A 24407-nucleotide genomic window follows, 5' to 3' on the forward strand; every position below is an offset into this window, starting at 1 on the left:
CCCCTTAAGTTAAAGACCCATTTTGTTCATATAGTGCTATGGATTTGGATTTTAAAATGCCACTTCGAGAGATATGGAATTAAAACTTGATTTCTAATACTTTGTACCAAGCAGTGGCGGATCCAGAAATTTGAAAATGGGGGTCTAAAATTTTTAAACTATATCTATAACCCTTTCAAAAGCCACAACAAGTGTTACTATTCCAAATTAATAGTGTAATGACGCTTTTACCCTTCGTTCTTTATTATTTAATTGCTTTAATGTCCTTCCTTTAAAAAAAAAAAAAAAAAAGAGGGGAATATCAACCTCTTTCTGTTCCTTTTCTTGTTGACTTTTATGTTCTTTTAAATACTATCTTCTTTGTTGTTGTTGTATTTGACTTTGTGTTATGGGTGTATTTTGCAGGTTCAATAGCTCTTCTGATTTGTGTGTGGATGATGTCATCTACGGAGATCGTGTGGTTCTTTTATGTGCTCAGTTGGAAAGCTTAGAAGAGCTAGGATGTATGTTAGTTATGCTCTATAGGTTGGATTCGATTATGTAAAAAAAATTAGAGATGTTGGTTGATTGAAAGCTTTTCTAGATTAGTCGCTATCTAATTCCGTTGTATTGTGTGGGGTATAGATTAATCAAATTGTTGTGTTTGTTATGGTAGGGATAGTTAGTTATAGATGTTCTGGTTTTATTAATGAAGCATAGTGATTAATTAACGTTGATGATAGATGCATGTTCATGTTCTGTTAATTAGCACCATAATGCTAATATCGTTGGCATTATACAGCGTGTTGATTACGGGGGTCTATTAAGGAGTAGTTACCACCATGGCAATTTAATCTGGCAATTTTAACAATCAGATTTTGGCAATTTAGTTTCTATTGATTTATATCTGTGTAAAAGTCATAAAGAACTGTTATTTATCGAATTCATAGTCAAATTTTAGGGTGTTTGAGATTTTTATTTTAGGCTGGCCATTTTTTAGTGTCTATTAGGGAAATTGGATTAGTTAGATGTGTGGGATATCCTTTTGTTTAGATTTATATTTGTCTAGCTTGATTTTTTCACAGAGAAATGGTGGGTAGTAATTTTTTTAAGGGATTTTGTATATATATATATATTATTGAGAAAAAAAAGGGAGGAAATTAGGTGGATTATATTTTTTAAATCTGTTATTTTTTAAGACCAGGATACCTTTTTATTAAATTGATTATTATTAATCCAAAAAAAAAAGGGGAGAGGGAGGAAATGGAAGGTAGTGGGGGAAGTCAGTGAAATTGCTTGCTTATGGTGATATGGTCCTCCTTGTTTTAGGGGGTCAAGTTATGTGTTACTATTTTGGTCATTTGACCATCCAAGCATGGCTTTGAATATGTACTATGGTCTTTTGTGTTATTGTTATTATGAGTATTACTTATTAATTTACTTTAGTATATAGGAGTTTAGCTAGCTCTTTTTCCCTTTTTTTTTTTTTTGGGAGTCAAGTTTGTGGGTGCTTGCATATTTATAGGGCAGCCTTGTTTTTAGAAAAAAGTTGTTCTTTGCGTTTTCGAATTTAATGTTCTGTAATTTGCTCTCACTCAAACTTGATAGAAAAGATATACAGCAAATCCTTAGTTCTAGCCAAGAATTAATCAGGTAACTTAGCTATTGCGAATTACTTGGAAGCTATATTCTTCTTGATGTAGTCTTTGCTTAATCAACAATCATCATATGGACTCTGTCATACAAGAGCTGCCAAGTATTTGCTATAGAAATCTGATTATCCATGACATCGAATATTCCTATGCATTACAGGAGTATGACAAGGACTTAGCATAATACACTGCTCTTCTGTGGTTATGGATATTTTGCGTTTGCTTTTGTTGTTTGATTGTGATTGATGGTGTTTAGCTTGTATTGACATGTGCTTTGTTTATGTTATGTTTATTTAAGAGAAGGTCCTATTGGTGGTATATGTTTTGCTTGTGCTTTTTCTATTTGTCTATGGTGCTTATATCATAGTAGTTGCACATAGCTTGATCTAAATCATGTTGGGTGATTCATGTTATAAAGAGGGTGTGTTTGGTGTGTTGTAGGGGAGGGCTTGGAGGAGGGATGAGAAAGTAGAGGAATAGGAAGCTGGGTTTAGAGTTTAGGACTTATGATATAGAGTGATAGATACGTTGCCTAAGTTATAGTTTACAATTGTAGGTATTTGTATGCTGCTGTATGGTTATGTAAATCCTTCTAACAATAGGATATATAGTTATAGCTATGATAGATGATTAATTGGATGATAGACCTAATGAGAGAGCTACTCATCAACACTATACTAATTTTGAAGATGATCAGAAGAATTATTGCTCTTTCTGTACAAAAATAAGTTATTTGTAATGTGTAGTCTAGAAGCTAATTGATGCTACTAGGAAAATGGTTCTTTGATTTGCATGTGTGGGCTATATTGTAATGGTTACTGTTATGAAATTAAATTAAGAATTCCCCCCTATTTACAGGTGATGGATTTACCACCCACACAAGTAGTGATGCCTTTCTGTCCTCTCCTGAAGCAGATTACCAGTTATTTGAGCTTCCCTGATCCAGATTACCAATTTGTTGATGAACCTGGAAGCATTGCTTGTGTGGTTATTAAGACAGACCGTGGTCCCATCGCTTCTGTTTATATTGGTGGGTATACTAATAGTATAGAAGAGTCTTATGAGGTGGCTGCTAGAAAGGCTGTCTATGATCTTATGAAGAAATATGACATAGTTGTTGAGGATGTGACTTATTTAAGGAAGCAAATGTATGAGCGTTGTGGTCAGTTGTTTTGGTTTAAGAAAGAGGAGCTTGAGCGTATTTGAGAGGGAAGAGCCCAAAATCAATATGTATGAAGATGTTCCTATTGATCTTGGAAGCAAACATAAGAAGATAGTTGTTGACTTTGTTGTTATTCTAAGAGCTATCTTTAGAGTTGTTGATATAAGGTGTACTCCGATTGAGACTATTGAGCATTCTTCCAAGCAGTACACTTCATGGTTCACTATTATGCCTCATCGAGATGGCATAGGATTTCGATGCTTGTTTAGTGATCATGGCTCAACAGTGGCTGAAGCTAAGCAGAGCCTTGCTAGAAAGGTTGTTGACTACCTCACTGATGTCTTTAATCTTGTCATAGTTGATGCTAATTATAAGGTAAAAACGACTAGGTTTGATGCTGTCTTGTGTACCTTGGAAAGGGAGGGCTATATAAGTGTGAAGGAGCGTGTGCTTGGAATTAAAGAACAGCTTGAACCCTCTACAGTCCTTGTCGAGCAAGATTATCTTACTCCTCTTAGACAAGAGTTTCAGGTGCCTGTATCTATTCCACCAGTTCTGCCTCCTAAGAAGCGTCTTCTGCGCCACATTTATGTAGAGACATCTCCTGTTGCTGGTGCTGATTGTGAGATGCGCTCAGTGTTTCCAGTGCCAGAGGATTTTGATGGTTGTTTCAAGCGTGTAAAGTTTGTTAAGGATTAGATGGTTTGAGTGTAGGGCTGGAAATAATGGTGGTGCATGTGTGTTGTTTGGCTTATTTTCCTTGGTTATTAGGTTATATTACTTTAGTAGACTATGGTATTTGATATGACTCACTCTTTGTTGGGAGTAACAACTATCAATTTAGGTTTACGTATATAGTCAGTTATGTAATGTAATGACTTTGATAATTGCCTCGCTTGTATGGATTATGCATCTAAGTTTAACTATATATTGAATTATATAATATAGTTAGTTCTATCTTCGTATGGATTCGGTAATCGATTTGCCTTTATAAAATATATGTCATGTTATTTTACAATGTATTTACAAGATTTCTTAAGTTAGTGTTGATTGCTTTATTATTGATTTGTTTAGTAAGTAAAGAGGTTGTTTTGTTGCAGTCATTTATTTCATGGGATTTCTTAAAAGTAGTTGCACTAAACAATTATGGTTTTGAGTAGATGAAACCAGCATATTAAGTCAGATATGAGTAAGTGCTGTAATATGTCTTTAATTTACTGCAATGATATTGTAATGTGCTTTATAACCTCTGTTTGAAAAAATGGTATTGTTGATCGATTTTTACGAGAACCATCATCTTTGGGTGGGTACAACACTAAACGTCTAAGGAATTTACAGACCGAAACTCAGAGTGAAATAGAAAGGTATATCATGGATATGGAATTAAGATGAGCAGTTTTTTGGTCCTGCATTTAAATGTTTGCGGCTGTTTAGGTAGCAATGGGAATCACTACGTTTTGTTATCATCATTAACTGGTCCATATCCTTTAGTCTTGAAATTGAATAACTCTCTATAGGTTCTATATTTATTTAGGACTATGTAAACAAGGTATGCAGTATCATAGATAGCTTCATCTGAATTATGAGTTGTGTAAAGTGAGTGATGTAAGTTATTCACAAGTAAAGAAATGATTCTAATCATATGAATTACTTTTTCTAGGATTCACACACAACCTGCTTCTAAGCGTGCAAAGATACCGCATACCAGGCATCCTATCACAAGTAATTGCAGTTAATATCAGTTTTACAGTCTTGCCTAAATATTTGCCTTTCAAATTCATGAGTACATATATGATTATTTCTAAATATGGTATGGTAAACAGAGGTCCCTGATGCTGTGATTGGCCAGAAACTTCCTGTAGAGGCCTACCAGCTTCCCCAGCCTACTCAGTGTTGCAAGTGTGGGGCACTTAAGTTTGCCTTTGAGACACTACATTTCTGCTGCTGTGATGGTGAGGTTAAGATTGCAACAAATGAGTACCCTCCTGAGTTGGTGAGGCTTTTCACCTCTATGGATGAAGATGCAAAGCATTTCAGAAGATATATACGGTTGTATAACAACACGTTTGCTTTCATATCATTGGGTGGAAAAACGGATGCCAGGAAAAAAAAGGGAATCTATGTGTTTAAGTTGCATGGCCAAATTTATCATAACCTTTCAGGTTTAATTCCTGGGGATGAAGGGCCAAAATATATGCAGCTTTATTTCTATGATGGTCAGGTGGAAGCTGAAAAATGTCTGCGTTGTTTTCCAGAACTAAGGGAAGATGTCTTGGCTGTTCTTATGAAAGTCACCGAGTTAAATCCCTATGCTAGATTTTTTTGATCATTAAAAGACATTTCAATTACTGAATCTACAGAGATTATGCTGAATAAGACAACAGTACCAGATTAGCGCGTCTACAATGCTTCTTCCACTGATGAAGTTGCTGTCATCTGGCCAGAGAACACTTCTTCGAGTGAGTCAGAAAGTCTTCACATTCTGGTTACAGGGGAAAAAAATTCATCACATAGGATTATGCATTATTATGGATGCTACGATCCATTGCAATATCCACTGCTTTTTCCGTATGGTGACTGTGGTTGGACTCAGGGTCTTAAAAAAATGTCTAAGGGTGGAGCACAACAGCTGCAAACTCAGCCAGATCATGTCTCTTCATGCATTGTGCATTCCACTGAGGATTTGTTGGAAGAGGAGGCTAGACGTAAGTGCCTTCTACAACTGATGCCTTTTATAAGAATGCTAGATGTTTGCCTTTTATAGGAATACTATATGTTAGGTAAGAGATGAATCACCTTAAGTCAATGAAAGGTCGTTACATGAAATGCAACAATGGAAGGTATATATTGAGATTATATATTCCTTGTCTTGTTTATTGCTATTTTGTGTATAGGTGCCAATGGAGGCTCATCAAAATCTGATAGGCAGATTTCAGCTAGGGAATATTATGCGTACAAGCTTTAGTGTCGTCCCAATAATATGCTACTTAGAGCAGGGAGGTGCTTCCAACAGTATATTGTCGATATGTATGTTAAGGTAGAAAATACACGTTTGGATTTTTTTTCGTAAAAATCAGCAAACCATAAGAGCTGATCTTTATCAAGGAATACTTGATACTATTAAATCTGGGGAAAATTGTGCAGCAAATGTTGGTCGTAGAGTGATATTACCTCTAACATTTATTGGTGGTCCTCGGGATCTAAAAAAGAGATATCTAAACGCTATGTCATTAGTTCAGAGATTTGGGAAGCCAGATTTATTTGTGACAATGACATGTAATGCTAATTGGTATGAGATTAGGCAACAGCTTGCTGTAGGAGAAGATGCACAAGATAGACCGGATATTGTTGCAAGAGTCTTTAGAGCAAAAGTGCTTGCTTTGAAACACTTGATTAAGAAAAAAATGGTGTTTGGAGAAGTAGTTGCACTGATCCATGTTATTGAGTTTTAAAAAAGGGGCTTACCTCATGCCCATTTTCTCATTATTTTAAAGTCAGACTATAAGATCAAATGCCCTGCTGACTTTTACAAGTTTGTGTGTGCTGAGATACCTCCTGTTAGCAATAGTTATCTTAGGAAAACTGTGCTCAAGCATATGATGCACGGTCCTTGTGGTCACCTCAATCCAGAGTGTCCTTGTATGAAACACAAAGAGAGCCCGGGTCATTGCAAGTATGGTTATCCTAAGAAATTCTCTGATGAAACGAGAAATAACTCAGATGGGTTTCCAATGTATTGAAGACAGAATTCAGGACAGATTGTCACTGTTAGAAAAACTCCTATGGATGATAGATGGGTGATTCCATATAATCCCTATTTATTATCCTACTTTGATTGCCATTTAAATGTTGAGGTCTGCTCTACAATATCAGCAGTTAAGTACCTATATAAGTATGTTTATAAGGGGCATGATAAGATATCCTTTAATGTTGTGCAGTCCGGAGATGACATACCTCTTCATGATGAAATACAGCAGTATCAGTCTGGTAGATGGGTTTCTCCTTGTGAAGCTGCTTGGCGGTTATTTGGTTTTGATCTGTATGAGATGCATCCTCCGGTTTTGCCTCTTCCTATACATCTACCTAACTCACAGACTGTCAGTGTCAGGGCTCATGAGCGGTTAACATCAGTGGTGTCAGATGATAGGCGTTCAAGAACTTGCCTAACAGAATTTTTCCAGATGAATATTAAGCTAGGTTCTGGAGCAACTTGGTTGTATAATGAGTTCTGTGAACATTATGTATGGGATGCATCAGCTAAGCGCTGGAAGAAAAGACAGAACAAAAAGATTTGCGTTGGAAGATTGGCATTTGTTGGGCCATCTGAAGGTGAGAGATATTTTTTGAGGTTGTTGCTGCACAATGTTAAGGGTCCTACATCATTTGAAGCACTGCGAACAGTAAATGGCCATTTATGTAGCACATTTCAACAAGCTGCATTGAAACTAGGACTGTTGGAGGAAGATGATTCAGTTGATCGATGTTTACAGGAAGGTTGTGCCATTCAGATGCCTCATGCAATTCGCAAGCTTTTTGCTACTATACTCATCTTTTGTCAGCCTAGCGACCCTCTTTCTTTATGGATGAAATACTATAGTTTCTTGTCTGAAGATTTTAGACACAAGCATGCCTCTAATCCAGCTAAAGTAAAACATCTTACTGTAAAATCGCTTGAATGGTTTATAGAGTCAATGGGTAGTTCTCTTGCTGTATTTGGATTAGACCAGTTACTAGAACCAGATGATGATGAGATACGCAGGACAAAAGATATTGAGGATGCACTAAATGCTCCAATACCGCAGCAGTGTTTAGAATGTAAAGATAAATTGAACCAGGCTCAATTAGAAGCATTTGATGTCATCATGGATTATGTTATAAAACAAAAGCCTGGAGCATTCTTTATTGATGGACCTGGTGGAACTGGAAAAACCTTTTTATATAATGTTCTGTATGCAGAAATAAGACTCATGAATAAGATTGTCCTACCAACAGCAACCTCGGGTATAGCTGCAGCCAACATTCCTTCAGGAAGGACTGCACATTCGCGCTTTAAAATCCCCCTGGATACCAATGAATCTCTTGCATGCAATGTGCCTAAGCAGGGAAGCCTTGCTGCATTACTCAGAGAAACAACGCTTATCATTTGGGATGAAGCCTCGATGGCAAAAAAAGAGAATGTTGAGTCTCTTGATGTGTTGCTAAGGGATATATGCAACCCAGAATTGCTGTTTGGTGGCAAAATTGTTGTATTTGGGGGAGATTTCAGGCAGGTTTTACCTGTTGTGCCACAAAAAACCCAACGGGAAGCAGTTGCAGCCAGCTTAGTTTGTTCTAATTTGTGGCCAAAGCTAATGAAATTCAAGCTAACAGAAAATATCCGAGCTAGGCATGATCCAACATATGCTTCTTTTTTATTGGCTCTTGGAAATGGTCAGCTGCAAGAAAGTGAAAATGAATTTGTTGAGTTGCCATAAAAAATTATCCAGCCTTGTGATGCTGCTGTACCACAGAATGTGCAACCGACTTCAGCTGCTTTTCCAGAAATGGATATGCCTCCATTCAATGAAGATATTTTTACGACAAGAGCTTCAGATGCTATAAATGCAGTGTTGATTGATAAATTTCCAAGTGAAGCAGTCACATATAGAAGCTATGATTCAGTGATTGATGACAATTGTTCTATCTATCCTGTTGAATTTATAAATAAGCTTTGTCCTGGAGGTATGAGTCCCCACGAACTTGTGCTAAAGATAAATAGTCCAGTGATTTTGCTGCGAAACATTTTGCCATCATCAGGCCTGTGCAATGGAACACGATTATTATGCAAGCGCTTCTTTCCTAATCTCATTGAGTGTGTGATTGATGTTGGGCATAACAAAGGAGAGCATGTGTTAATACCGAGAATAAACTTAAGACCTTCTGCATCTTCATAATATCCTTTTCAATTTCAGCGAAAACAGTTTCCCTTGAAACTTAGTTTTGCAATGACAATTAACAAAGCACAAGGACAAACACTTAGTAAGGTTGCAATTTATCTCCCCCGATCATGCTTTTCACATGGACAACTGTATGTTGCACTTTCGCGGGCTCAACAGGCAGCTAATGTTAGTGTAGTCATTGAACCACATTATGATCAGCAACATTCTGGTCAGGTCAAAAATGTCATATCTTATGACATTCTCAGAATGGCTGGCATTGTATAGCCACATCAGCAGGTGTAGACACCCATTTGTGTCTCCCCAAAACCAAACCCAGTGATGAATGCCTTTCACGTCGAACCATAATCGAATAAGGTGAAAGTGGTTGAAAGTCAAGTGTTGCGGTTTAGTTTTAATTAAAATTCTCTTCTCTCTGTTTTTGAAAATAACTCTGTTTATTTGAAAATAGCCAAACTAGTTTAGTTTGGTCCATAATTAAGGTCTAATAATAGTGTAGTTGGATGGGGCTCGAAAAGACCTTTCCAACGATATATTGTAAGCCCGATTCCGATGAATATTGAGGAAGTTATGGCCAATATACTAAACTGGACCCGGTTAATTATTTAAATACGGCCCAATGATCTAGAGGAGGGCCCAATGTTAATTATTATTCCTAAAATTATTAGGATTAATTATAATTTCCTGGAAGTTTCTAGAAGATTCTTTTTAATTCTAATATTATTAGATTTAATAATTAATTATTTTAAAATAGACTTTTATTTGGAGTAAAATATTATTTTATTATCTTAAAAATACGTATTTTATCTTCTGTACGGATTCCGTAGATCAAGTTGATTAAAGATCGGATTACGCGTGAAGAAAACGCGCTAATACAGGTTGTCGCCAAACGACAAGTCTGTCGCCGCGCGACAGACATTGACGCGTCGCGACAGAGTCGATTCCTGGCGACAGCGTGTAGTTTTATTCCTTATCGGATTCTATGTTTTTCCGGACTATTTTCATTATAAAAAGGGTCCGAATCCCTGTTTTCAGAATCAACTCTCATCATCAATTCTCTGTATCAATTATCATCAATTCTTCCTCAATTCTCTCTATTCTCTCTTGAGCAATATATTCTTTCTTTCTCCCTCTCTTTCTAAACTAGCTTTTTACACACAATATTCCGCATTCACAAGACTTAGAGTCTCTTAGCCAAGTTCGAAGTTGCCTTCACCCTAGACGTGCAAGGTTTGATAATTTCTGAGGGTTTGGTCCAAAACTAGTCAAAACTTTATTTAATTTGATTTCAATTTAATTCTTTAATTGTTCTTTATTATTTTCATTGAAGTTTACTAACTTGTGTATTTTGTTATTAGAAAGAGGTACGAGGCTTCAAAGTATGTAATTTTATTACTCTCTTTCAATGTAGAAAGCATGTTGATTAATTCCTAGTATCATGTTAGGATGTTTTTAATGCTTTCTAGTATCATGTTTAGGGTGCCTTTACTCTTTCTAATATCATGTTAGTACCATGTTAGGTTTAAAGCTTTGATCTTTATTGCTTAGTGACATGCTATGGTTTGTTATTAATCTTGTTAGTATCATGCCTAGGATCTTGCTATTATGTTCAAGCTTTATTATGCCTTATCATGCTATTATCATTGTTATTGTTTATTATTATGTTGCTTGATATATATTATATTGTCATTGCTTGATCACACCTTTTATGGTTGTTAAAGGGAATTTGTACTTGAAATCACGCTTAATAAGATAATTTATTAATTTGGTTTAGGCTAATGTGATTTTAACTCAAGTGATCGCCAATAATAGTCTTATTTGTGCATTAATATTCAACCAACATAGATAAACAGGGTAGGTTTAATATAATGTTTGTATGTTATTCGAAAAGCGCGCATGAATACGAGCAGAACAAAGTAGAGGCCTATTTTATAGGGCGGGTCCTTTCTTTTGTAGATTGGATTCGTACCCTCATCCCCGGACCCTGTTTGGTTCAAGACCTTATGGAGTTGATGGTCCTTTTGGATTGTCTTTTGGGTTTACAAGTTCCTAAAACTTGTTGGCGACTCTTTTGCTCTTTTTTCTTTCCCTTTGGAACGCCACCGTACTTTAGTGTATGATCACAGTGGGGTTCAAGTTTGGGATCATAGTGCTTGAAATATTCCCTACAGCAGGTAATGAATAATATATCTTCTATTGTGTCCTAATTACAGTATTTATGCCCTTCATTATATACTATATAGTATGTAGATACAACAATAAATAGCATAATCTTTACTGATATAATAGGACAATCATTCAAGGCTGCCTGGTTTTTATGTTTTGGCGTTATTCGCCACTTTATAAAACTTCAGATTCAATTGAGATATAATTTCCAAATATAAATGAATGATTCATATAAAGAATTCAGGGGAATTTTTCTGACATATCCTGTTTTGCACTTTCTGCTCCCATTATAGTAACATACTTAGATTGCTTGCACTTAATCAGCTATATAATCAGGAAATCAGACACTGACTCCTTATATTTTACCATACTACTGGTATTTATTCCCTTTGCCAACATTCAATCTGTTATAAGTCTAATCATTCCCATCCTAAGCCCTGTCTGATACAATACCATGCCATTTGTAGCCTGGGTTTTTTTTTTTCTTTTTCTTTTTTTCTTTTTTAAAAAAGATTTTCCTACAATATGCTATCATATAATCATGCTAAAAAGAGGGTATGCTATAATAGTTTCAGAGTTAAGGGGGGGGGGGAAATACACTATTTTTCTCTTTTGGCCAAATTTCTTAGATTCATTTACAGCTTTGTAGTAATGTATTTCTCAAGCTAGAGTGTATATCTAAATTTCTGCGTTACAGCAAGGAGTTGATGATTCTGAAATTGATCAAGCTGGATCGGAGTATTTATCTAATCTACAGTGGCACAGCAACCAATTTACGATTCTAGAATGGCAAAACAACATGATCTTTTGTTCTTATGTAACAGCAAATAGCCTGCTGAAAAAATTAATAGTAGCTGCTTGTATTAGATAAATGTACACACATATGAGTTTGTTTTAAGACTTTCCTATTATAAGTGCATAGCTCTTATTTTAGTATAGCTGTGATAATGTTGGTTTGTTCTAACCATGCTACATGTCTCACCTAATAATGTGGTGACAAAGTTTCTAAGTGGCATGCTCACATAAGGCTACATGGTTTTCAAAGAAATAGAAAAAAGAAAAATGGAAAGAAAAGGAAGAATAAATTTCACTGAAGTGCAATCTACTGACAAACATCTATAAGATTTTCTTAAAAGACAATATAAGTGAATGAGAGGAGATTAAGGGAAACCACTTGACTATGAACTTTTAAGGTACCCTTGAAAAAATAAAAATACAATTTGATTAATTGCAATAAAATTTAATAAAAATGACCTTATCAGGTTTGTGGTCATGTACAAGCATAGTTTAAAATTTTTGATAGTGTTTGTATAGTCCGATAAAGTGATATCATTTTTTACGATAAAGTAATAACATGAAATGCATGTAAATGATTAGCATAAATTTTATACATTTAATCATGGTAAATTTTAAATTAGGGGCAACTAGGATTATAAATCGAGATTTACTAATTAACGTATGCTCATAGCGAGTTGTGTATTTTAAAACACAACACACAAACAATATAGATTAAATGTAACTTACTCTAAAATATAATTTTTTTGATGTAAATAGCCTAAAGAAAATATATAGAAGTACATAGTAAAATATTCAATTAAAGTACATACTACTCATCCATAGAGTATCATATTAGTCACTCTAGGAGTATGGAATGTTGATTTTAAGCAAAAAAATATAGCAGACCACTATTTACACACATAGTAACTTTCAATACAGTTATCTTTGCTAAGCTTCCTATTTTTTTACGATAAAGTAATAACATGAAATACGTGTAAATGATTAGCATAAATTTTATACATTTAATCATGGTAAATTTTAAATTAAGGGCAACTAGAATTATAAATCGAGATTTACTAATTAACGTATGCTCATAGCGAGTTGTGTATTTTAAAACACAACACATTAATAATATAGATTAAATGTAACTTACTCTAAGATATAATTTTTTGATGTAAATAGCCTAAACAAAATACACAGAAGTACATGGTAAAATATTCAGTTAAAGTACATACTACTCATCCATAGAGTATCATATTAGTCACTCTAGGAGTATGGAATGCTGATTTTAAGCAAAAAAATAAAGAAGACCACTATTTACACACACAGTAACTTTGAATACACTTATCTTTGCTAAGCTTCCTCTAGATTCCAGCCCCTATAAATTCATTGCTACAATTGAGCTCATATTAACATCATAAGCTAGAGTAATAATCTAATCTAAAGCAACTTTTCCTTTTTTATAAAAAAAAAAAGGAAAGAGGCAAGAAGAAGGAACTCAGTAGTATAATCAATTCTCCAACACCAACGTTGCTGTCACATTCTTTGACTCTGTTTGCTGTCAGGTATGAAAACTCTATTTACTTTTCAATTTCCTTGTTTGAAATTTATAGTCAAATTGAGAACCAAATATTATGGTAGCTAAATACCAATCTACACATTTATAAACATGATAGCATTTATTATAGAACACTAGATACTATAAGTAGGAAAAAGGCATTTTTTGTCAGAATACAAGCTGTTTATGTGATTTCATTGTTAATATTGCCTATGCTTTAACCGAAAATGTTATTGTTACTTATCAATTGGAATTCCAAATTACATACACCATGTATTTAGACAATAATTAGTTTATTACAAAACTCTAAAACTCTAAAATTTGCAATAGAAAATTAGTTCTGTATTGGTATGGAAAATGGTAGTATATAGGATGAATTAATTTAGATATATGTAAATTGATTTACCAATGTTCTACATGTAATACTACAAATACCTTTATAATTAAACTTTGATTTTATTAAATTCATATCTTTACCCATTAACACTGATCTAATTATTGTGATGATCAGTCTTGGTTTTTCCATGAATTACTAGCTTAATTGTTGTATTATGCTTGCCAAATTGAATTGAATTACTAATTATTTCAGTACAAATGGCCAGTGTGTTCAAATAGTATTGCCTATGAAACATATTATTACCAATTTGTCCACCATTTCTGTGTTACTTTCAAGATGAATAATGCTAAGCTCCTCTTTGTCATTGTTAAAAAGCAAGGAAAATTTTAAAGGCTAGATTATTTTAAGAAGCTAGGAGTTAGGTTTTGTGATCAGTGTGCTAAATTGCTTTGCTATAGAGTAGATACAATAACCAGAAAAAAAAAAACAAGGGGATATTTATAACTAATTATTATAAACAAATCAACTTTTGTGTAAAATATGAGCATTATTATTGTTATAGTTGCTAAGCAAGCCAATTTTTCTAATTATTAACACGGATTAGTCTTTGTGGTAATTTTAAGCCTATTGTTATGCCTAAGCTGGTTGTGATTCTGTAGTAATCTTTGTACCACATGCATTTTACTTAACTATTAGTAATCCTTCTGTAAAGTTGTAAAAAAGTTTTGTTTCTTTCAATTTTTTATACCTAATTAGTCTTTTTGAAATAGCCAGTTCTATTATGGCACCCCAACGAAGGTTTCTTAATGAACTCAATGCATCGAGTAAATCGTATAAAGTAAAGGTCAATATTGCTGAAAAAAGTCGGCCACAAAAATCTGAAAAAAAAGATCATATACCAGTATATAATATTATAGGATGACAAGGTATATTCTAAACATGTCATATGCAAATGCAAATTATGTCTTCTATAAATCATTATGTGTAGATATATGATCTCATATTCTTATTGTGTTTTATATAATATGATAGAAAAATCGCATGAAGCTCACGCTCTTTGGTGATCAAGTTGAGGCATATAAAAATGTGATTCTGTTTAGAGGCAATTATGACATTGCTAATGCCTTGATCAGACCACTTGATCCACAATATAGGCAGAAAGAATCAGATCTTCAATTTCAGATGGTATTAGGTAGTAGAACTGTCATCCAATCCTTAGATCCTGAAGAAGAAATAGTCTTTCCAAAGTACCAATCACTTGCTTCTATTCCAAGAGTTGCTAATGATGATGCTAGACATGGTATTCAACAAATTTCAACTGCTTTTTCAATCCATATACAATTATATATATATATATATATATATATTGTGCTTGGCACCTAAAAGCTACTTACACTTGTTGTAGATATACTTGTTATTGTGCTGTATGTTGCTAGAGAACCAAGGAAGATTGTGACAACTATGAATAAGGAGTCTTTTGTACGCGACTTAATGGTGATAGATCATAGGTAATTGCATCTACTATTTAGATAAATAAGCTTGAATATTCCACAGTCACTTATCCTAATATTCAAAAAATTATATATCTATCCATGTATTTTCAGCACTGATCAGCCAGTGAAAGTCTGTACATGGAATGATTTGTCTGGACCAGAATGTGAAACACTGGTATCAGACAGTGACCTCTTTAAGGTTATAGGAATAACAGCCCTACGTCCTATCACTTGCAAAGGTAACTCATGATATAGCTTGCAATGTGTTTGCCGTAACTGTCTTAATTTAGACACTATCAATAACATGATATACACTTAATAATATATCAAAATTACAGGCTTTCAGATTGAGTCAACCACGTCTACTGAGATAATCAGGGATCCCGAAGGTGAAAAAGCAGCTGCATTGGCCGAGTGGTATACCAATTCAAACCTTTTTAGATTCAAAATTTCATTTAAAATCTTATAATGATATTTTCAATAATAAGTATCATACGTTTTAATAATAGAGCAAGGAAACATCGATGTGTGTTAATTGATTAGCAAAATAGAGTTACAGCTGCGTGGAATCCACCTACCGAAAGAATTTTAACAACCATAGATCGCATCAGAACAAAGAAGGTATACATATTATTGTTCTTCTAAATTATCCTGGTAATATACAAGTAATATCATTTGATTTTACACTGTCAATGTAGTAGAGGCTTTAGATTAGTTGCATGTCATAGCTAGCCTTGAAGTAAAATATTTGAATTACACATTAACACCTTTAAATTGAAAATCATGTATTGGCAAAAATCATTTTCACTCAATAATGAGCATGTTTTTGTATTCCCTGTAGTTTCCAGATTGTAAACATTCCCTGCATTTAAACACTTTGAATTTCACAAGAAACTGGCCCATGTGCACACAACAATGTAATCACTTATATCATAATGTAGGCAACAACAACCCTTCCACAAGAAATCTACTGGCTGAGAGTTGTAGCACCAGACCTTGCATTTGAAAGGCTCAGGACATACATTGGATGTTCTCACTGTGGGAAGCACACACACTTGATTGTTGGGGAAAGTTTTAACTGCATAGCTTGTGGACGAAATGAAGTATCTGCCACACACCGGTAAAAAAAAGGGAGACCTTCACTACTAAACTATTGTAATGTTAAGCTTCTATAACCATAGCAACCATACACTAACTTATAAATTCTTGCAGGGCAACAATCACTTTCAATGTCTCAGATGGAACGGGGACCCTGCAGCTTACTGCATTTACTGAAAACTGCATTCCATTACTTGGAGTGTCAGCTGAGGATCTTTATCAGATAAAGATACTGGTAAATAATTAACCACCTTTGAATCCTGCTAGCATATGCAATTCTTTTTGAGACCAAGGCAATATTATTTCTATTGCAGGAAGAAACCGACAGGTTTAGCGAAATTGCTTCAAAACTAGCAACAACTTACTTTTTTATTAAGATTGGCCCTACTACTGCTTTGGAACAGAATAAGGTTCTCTAGTGGGGTCTGAAAGGTGTTGTAATGGAAGACACCAACATAGATGCTGGTGCAGGGAGCAGCTCTACAGCCAACCCTGGTACACTTGCAGCTAATGTTGCTGCACCTACAACCAAAGTTGCAGGGCCAACAAGTGATGCTGCACATGCTCAGACTGACACAAGTGCTACCAATAAATCAATTGATGCAGAGGTTTTAAGCAAAACCATCAAGAAAGAGACTATTCAGGCTCTTGATCTATTAGCCTTCAGTCAGGAAGAGGAAGATGCCTGCATTTTAGCAGAAACAGTGGTTGCATCAAATCAACCTGCTCAATCTTAGAGTGGAGACTCTGGACACAAAAGAAAGAGATCTGATGTTGACAATGAAACTGCCATTACCACACCAGCAAAGGATGTCATTGAAACAACAGAGAAAATTCCAGACCCCATCAAAGCTAAGGAAGCAGAAAAAGTCGCTCGTGCAGTTCTTAAGGGGAAAGCTGTTAGCATCCAGGGAGAAGCAGCTGTTCCAGAGAAAGCACAAGTCATTAAGCAGGAAAAGCAGACCATGCGTCGAGCCCTCGTCTTTCAAGATGATGAGTCTGATGAAGACATATAAGAAGCAATAAACCATATATATGGCAGATCAGTTGGGTAACAGCTTCATCTATTAAATGTTTCCTAATATATCTACTCATTGCGGCTAGCCTTCAAGGTTAAATTTTTTGGATCATGTTACTTCCATCTTAGATGAGAAGTTTATATCTTTTGCATCCTATGGCTTACATCAAAAATAGATATTCTTAAACTACTTCTTAGTAGATAGTGCAATCTCAGCTAAACGAGTATGCATTATCATTAAGCCATTTGGAAAAATGTGGTTTTGAATAGGAACAAGTTCCATCATAGTACATGTTCCTATGTAACACCACTTCTTATAGATTATAAAATTAGAAAGTTGGTGTAATTAGTTAGCTTTTGCAGTCTGGTTATTAGATGAACTTCAACAATTAATCAGGCATTATGTACTTATGAAAAAACCAACTACTACTACTGCAGTATTGTACCTAATAAATTCAGGCTTTTTATGTAAATATAATGCAAAATATTATTATGGTTAGTGAAAACTTCAAGTGTTTTTCTTCTTTGATGTCCATAATTATTATCATTAGTTGAAAACTTCAAGTGTTTTTCTTCTTTACTGTTCAATTTTGAGCAAGTAAGGAAATAGCATCAGCATTTCAAAATACATCATGCTTTCAGATTTTATTAGATAATATATCATTACAACCTACTTACTTGCTTACCTATTACATTTACAAGACACTAACCCCTAATAGACTTACCATAGACTATCATTCAAAAAAACCCCCTAACAGACTTTAAATCACCTAAAACTTCTAAAATTCATCCAAAAACCACCCCACCATCAACAAACAAAAAACACCAGTAATGTTTAACTCTTCATGGCCAATTTTTAATCAGGAATTTTCATAGCAAACATGGAAGAGTCTTTACTTGTTTCTTCATTTGCTTCGTGATAATTCCCAGAGTTAGACTTTGCACCACTATCATCATCATCGTCGTCGTAGTCAGAACTCTCTGACTCGAATGATGCATCTGACTCTACAACAATCTTTTCCTCGCTACGAGTTCCGGACTCGGAATTCAGATCGCTTTCAGCATTCTCATCAGTCTCCTCATCTTCCTCCGTCTCCTCTTCTTCTGCAGTATCCTCCTCTTCCTCTTCTGACTCATCTGCTTTTTCCTCAACAGCTTTTTCAGCCTCATTTTCTTCTTTAGCATCCTCCCCTTTCCCTTCTGTCTCACCTCCATCCGTTTGATTGTTTTGCATTTTGTCACTCTCTGAATCAGTAATGATGACTGGCCATTCTCCGCAGCCATCCCTTTCAACTCCTCTTTTTCTTTTCTTGCTTGATTCGCCTTTTTCTTTTTTGCCTTTCTCCACTCTTGAAATTCCTTGTTCCAAAAATTGCAGGTGACTGTTCATCTTCTTCGTCATATCCGTCACATACACACGAAAGCTTGCAGCATTCTCTTCCTGAGATCTTGACTCATTCGATCTCCAAATTGGCGGTGCAAATACCCTTCCAAAAGTGGCAGTGCTGTCAGTGCTAGCCATTGTTGCACAGAAAGAAAATAGCTTTGTAGAGAAAAAAGGAAAGAAAAAAAAGAGCATGAAAGGCAGACAAGAAAGGCATAACACAATTTATGGACCACGCAATCCAAGTACTTCAATTGACCAATCAAGTAGGAAATTCAACAATCATGACAAAATGTTGAAGAATATAGACCTTAAGACTTCCAAAGTACAGCTTTAGTGTACGTGCGTTAAAAAATTCTAAAAATAGAAAATGGCTTTTCATAATCTTCCTTATATGCACGACATTTATACACATATGTCAATCGTCTAAACAGTTTTGTAATTTTACCGAGTTAGTTTTATAATTTTACCGAGTTATCATTTTTTTTGACACGACTTACAAAAATTTAAAATTTTTAAAAAGATAATACTCAATTACTAAACCTAATTTTATTAAGTATTAGATAACCCAAAGACAAAATAGGACATAATCTAACCGAATAACCACTTACCTAATGATTGTGTTCCATATCAATTCTAGGAAGGCTATTCAATGGCTAAAATAAAAATGTAGCCATTGTAATTGTTTTCAATCTCAACCTTTAAAATTTTAAGGGTAAATCCTATTTATTTATTTATTTGACTGATGAAATATTTGACTGAATAATAAAACTGTTTTATTTTTTATAAAAAAAAGTTTAAAAAAAAAATCCTCTTTTTGTCGCCAAATCAAGCAATTTCGTTTCCTCTACCAAGCAAATCTCTCAATCTCCATTAATGGTACAACAACATACTACCATTGTTAAATTTGTATACTCATCAAGAATCAAAATATTAGACATTCTATCCTTAACTCCGTATCATCTTTTCCACAAAAATAAATATAACCTAACACTATTGTCATACGAAATACATCCTACGGAAATCGAGTTTTGGTATCAAACAAATCAATGGAAGAAAGGATTTGAAAACAAATTTTAAGATCGACTTTTTAAAAAGTGATATCCATTATCATCGTTAATTTAATTTCAAATAAAACTATTTATTTTTTATTGTATACAAATATATCATTTTAATAATTATGTACTGTAGTTAAATTTTATGAATGGTCAAGATTTAATACCAAATTTTAAAGGTACAGATTGAAAAATTATAATGACTACAATTTTATTGTGGCAATTGCAAAACTGTCCATCAATTTTAACATTTTCTTCTTACCAAATGTTATGTTAGATAGCAACAACCGCACCCATCTATGGTACCAAACACCAGAACTCCTTAATCCATATCCTTTGAAACCTTCGATTTATCTCAATCCAATACGTGTGAATTGGGCTATCACGTGCATCGCGCGCGATGGCACAACTAGTAACCCAAAAAATTGGAAACATTGATATTATTAATGTTTCAATTTTGCTAATGTTTTTACTTTCTAATTCATCTTTAGCCTGTAAGTTTACATACATCTTTTGTTCCTTTAACCTTGCAACATGGGGGTAGTAATCACTCTTTTCATTTTTTAAATACACAACTAGTGAATGACCCCAGGCGTTGCCCTGGGTTGCTATTGTTGTAGACGTACAATCGGTAATTTTTTTAAAAGGCTTTTTAAAACTGCAATTATCACTGCCAAACCAAAATTGAGTTATTAGAGATTTGTACTTATACGAATTTTTTTCCATACAAATAATATAGTTGATATTGGCTTAGATGGTTAAATAGTTATATGTGTTATTAGAGGTTGAGGGTTCGAACCTCCTTATCCTTATGTTTTTATATGGACTAATGTTAGTTGCTTGGGTGATGTGGCATTGTTTGAGTGATAATGTGACATCATGAGATGATGGGAAGATGACGTGGTGCAACAAAATAAAAACTATGTGGCACGTCAACGTTTTTAGGAGCGCCTTTTAATATATTAGTATGGATTTTAACCTTTAAAAAAAACTTTAATTACGAGTATGTAACAATAACAATAACCCCAAGTGATTATTTTTCCTTATGTATAAATCATATAGAATTAGAATGGGAAAGCACAAACGTTGCAATATTTTAAATCCGAAAATAATATATAATTTGCAATTTTATGTGGAGAAATAATGTATGATTTATCTTTTAAGAAATCAACATTTTAGAATGGGAGAGCAAAAACTACAATATGAAATAGATTTTTTTTAACACACCTTAAATTTCATAATTCTCTTGCAAAAATAAAGGGGATGCAAGTGCTCCCCTTGGTGGCCACATAGATCCGCCAATGGTACCAAGTACTTTTGGCCAAGAGGATTAGCGAACTAGGCACTTTGAGAGTAAGGGGAAAGGGTAAGGGAATCATCACTTCAAAGTACCTCTAATGGGGTTTGATTCCACAACCTTATAATTGTGAGATGTAAAGTTGCAAAGCTTACCACTAGACCAAGCTATACTTGGTACTCTCATGAGTTTATTAAGTGAAACTTACTTAAACAAACATTGCGTACTCCGTATAATTTTACTCATTCCAATTCTATACGGTTATACCTCGTACATCTATACTAATATTTAATAACATGAACTTTTGCAAACAATATACACTGTCACGTGTCACATTCTTATTGGTACACTTTTATTTTTATTTTTTTCTTTTAATTTTTTATTCCTTCATTTATTGTATGCCATTTCACTAAAGAGTCAATTTTATTTTGTAATTATCTTCTTCAACTAATGAAGTTAGTTTCTTTTAAAAATAATCGTTCACTCTCGTCTCTTGGTTGGTTCTATCAACTTCTTATATGGAGTAGGAGATAGTTAATTCTTATTAAGTATCTCTTCATGTATCTTTTTTACGTGAAAAAATATAAAATTGAAAATATGAAATAACATCATTATTTTTACTACTACTAATCTTTCATTATTTTACTACTATATACCATTTTTGTATTCATAAACATTTTAGTTTAATTCCAACTAAAGAGCATTCTCAATGTACAATTAAATCCGTACTAATAAACATTTTAGCAAAAAATTTAATCCGTGGGCTAAATACTAGTATCATTTATTCCGGGCATCAACAACAACAACAACAACCAAAAAAACAAGAAAAAAAAGCCCCTATCCATGTCAAACAGTGAACAACTCAAACTGCAATCATATTTTAGATCACCCATCAAATATCCCTAACCGCAACTGGCAAGGACAATCCCAAAAATTGTAAAAATTTCATTAGCAAGTCCAAGAAATTAGGGACACAAAGCCTAGACAATCCCAATATCTATCAGCTATATTGCCTATATAGAGCACAGATGCTACAGTTAATCCGAAAAATGCAGATAAAAATCCCACGAAAAAACAAACAGAATGAGCCAGAGCAGAGCATTATCTCTAAAAAAGTCGAAAAAAAAAAAAAAAAAAAAAGATAAGATGCAACTCCAAGATAAGAAATCTTCAAAGTTTCATGGATTTTGAGGTTGCATTTGTTGAATTTGCCCTTGATTATACATGGGTCGTGTTTAATATTGAATGCACGCAAAGTGTTCGACGAAATGCCCCACTGAAGTAATATTGACTATGCCAAGCTAACAGCATACTTGCATACGGCAGATACCCTCTTGTCTTTCTACTGATTTAGACAAGGACATCATTTGCTGCTGCGTCAATTATGTCATTCCATGCCTTTGCTCGTTCTCATTCGACCAGAAGACGATCAGCTTTTTTGGGCAAGTGATGAAGTGAAGCTTGGTGTACAAGCAATGAAGCAAATCTAACACATTGGAATTATGGTAAATTTGCTGTACGTTCCCAAAACCTCTCCTATGTTTTTAATATGACTTGCCAATTATCATTTTTTACTATCATCACCATGACAACATGTGTAGAAGAAATATTAAAGCCCCTTTGTGCGAGTTGAAACTAGTTACCTCACAATCTCACATACACGGAGCATACGAATGACTAACATATAAGACTGGTACAAAATAGGATTAGACCCTATTGCGCTTTTGTATGATTTAAGTATCCTAATCGTGGACACGAGTGTACATTGAAGTTCTATGCTTGCACATCATGTGGAATGTTGATGTTAGTTATGAGTAAACTACTTGCATCATGCATATGTGCTTATATAGTTCTGTTCCATCCCTTGCTATTTATTTGCAAAAGACTATGAATAATTAATTATTAAAGTTAAATTAACATGTAGGTTCTCTTATGAAGTTTCTAGAGAAGTATGTAAACTTATGCAATTGTCATCAATGCAAAAAGATTAATATCATTGTATAATTGAGTTGTGTAAGGAAAATTTAAGCTGATTTAGACCATGGCAACATTGGTAAAGATCAATAGGACAAGACCATACTCTTTAAATGAGTAGCTGATGATGCTATTAAGCTTGTTTCCATTTCCGAGAATAGATAGCTATTGGTTTACAACATTAGAACAATAGTGGTAACTTTTTGCATATGATGAAGAGCCTCAGTTGTGCAACCCTTCTCAGAGATTCTGATACAGCTATAGGAATCACAGTACTATCTACTCTAGTCTTCGATCTAGGCTAAAAATAACGAGCATGTCCCCGGAGACCTTTGTTGCTTAACCTCTCAGTATATATAAAATACTTAACAGGGAAACCATCAACTGTTTCTCCATAGAACTTACCTTAGGGCTATAATTCATTATGCTTTTTAAAACAACTCAATTTTACACAAGTGTGTCCCAAGTTTTAAGCTTTTATCATTTTTATGCAATGTAGTTTAGTAAGCCAATTTGTTGCCTTAAGGGTTTGACATTAGTGCTCACTTTGGTAATCTACGGTTAACTCAGTTTTTTTTATTAATAAAATAAAAAATTAAAAAAAAAACTCTCTGTTTTATAAGTTTGAGTAAATATTTAAAGGACTTGATTGTATGATTTTTTTTTTTTATTTATTTAATTTTTTTATTATTTTCTTTATTTTTGTGCAAATTTTATCAAATTTTCTGATGAGTCGTCAGACTATGTTTTAATAAATTTTACATACACTACTAATCCCACTATAAGGGCAATTAATACTCTCAAACAGGGGAATTTTTTTGTTTGGAAATGTAACCTTTATTAAACAGTACGTATAATGATTTCTTTGGGATTATATTATTTGCTCAATTATATACTCCGTCCCAATAATAACAGTATAAATAACACCATTAATTCATTAACAGGTTAATATCCCGTTAATTAAGGTTTAGGGAATAAAATAATTAGCTATTTTTTTTCCCAGTCAACTGAATGCTGTCCATTATTGCAATGTTCACTTCAGTCTTCAATTCTCTATATTATTTTGGGGTTTGGCAGCATCTCCAATTGATCTGGTGGTGTTTCTTACGAAGTTACGTGAATATTTTAACAAATACGAAATATATAAATCAATAGTTCCCCATATGTAACTATATTAAAAAACTTATATCTATTTAAAATAGTTAGATGATCCACTCCTAGAAGGAATATGATCCAAAACTTTCGGCAACACCCTCAAAGACTTCTATCTATGTAATTTTTTTAGTATTATATCAGATCTCGAAATCGCCTAGATATATAAGACTTTTTTTCCTTCTTAAAACAAAGACTCCAAGACAATAATGCACATATTAAGGAGTACAATAGAACAAAGACTGTAACCTCCCCCGAAATCACCGGTTGGGTTGGTCCGACCAAGAAAGGCATGGGAGTCTTTGGGCCCTAACCCAACCCCAAATTCAAGAAGTTTGGTGAATAGACTTCAATGGAAGACTGTTAGCT

At 34.0% G+C, this 24407-nt stretch overlaps 3 protein-coding genes across 3 annotated transcripts; all 3 read left to right on the top strand.

The window, feature by feature from the left end:
- The first annotated feature begins 6575 nt into the window (after positions 1-6575).
- Positions 6576-8267, top strand: LOC145591722 (uncharacterized). The gene has a single exon (XM_081648227.1). The coding sequence runs from the start codon at positions 6576-6578 to the stop codon at positions 8265-8267; it is 1692 nt and encodes a 563-aa protein (XP_081504353.1).
- A 69-nt stretch (positions 8268-8336) lies between these two features.
- LOC145591723 (uncharacterized) lies at positions 8337-8996 on the top strand. The gene is made up of 2 exons (XM_081648228.1): positions 8337-8657; positions 8745-8996. The coding sequence occupies exons 1-2, from the start codon at positions 8337-8339 to the stop codon at positions 8994-8996; spliced, it is 573 nt and encodes a 190-aa protein (XP_081504354.1).
- Positions 8997-14608: 5612 nt separating this feature from the next.
- LOC145591724 (replication protein A 70 kDa DNA-binding subunit E-like) lies at positions 14609-16577 on the top strand. The gene is made up of 8 exons (XM_081648229.1): positions 14609-14867; positions 14973-15075; positions 15172-15299; positions 15399-15477; positions 15902-15911; positions 16002-16180; positions 16273-16393; positions 16473-16577. Exons 1-8 carry the CDS (start codon positions 14609-14611, stop codon positions 16575-16577), a joined length of 984 nt encoding a protein of 327 aa, XP_081504355.1.
- Positions 16578-24407: the final 7830 nt, after the last annotated feature.

The sequence above is a fragment of the Chenopodium album genome, chromosome 18 (assembly GCF_948465745.1).
Source record: "Chenopodium album chromosome 18, dcCheAlbu1.1, whole genome shotgun sequence".
NCBI lineage: Eukaryota > Viridiplantae > Streptophyta > Magnoliopsida > Caryophyllales > Amaranthaceae > Chenopodium > Chenopodium album.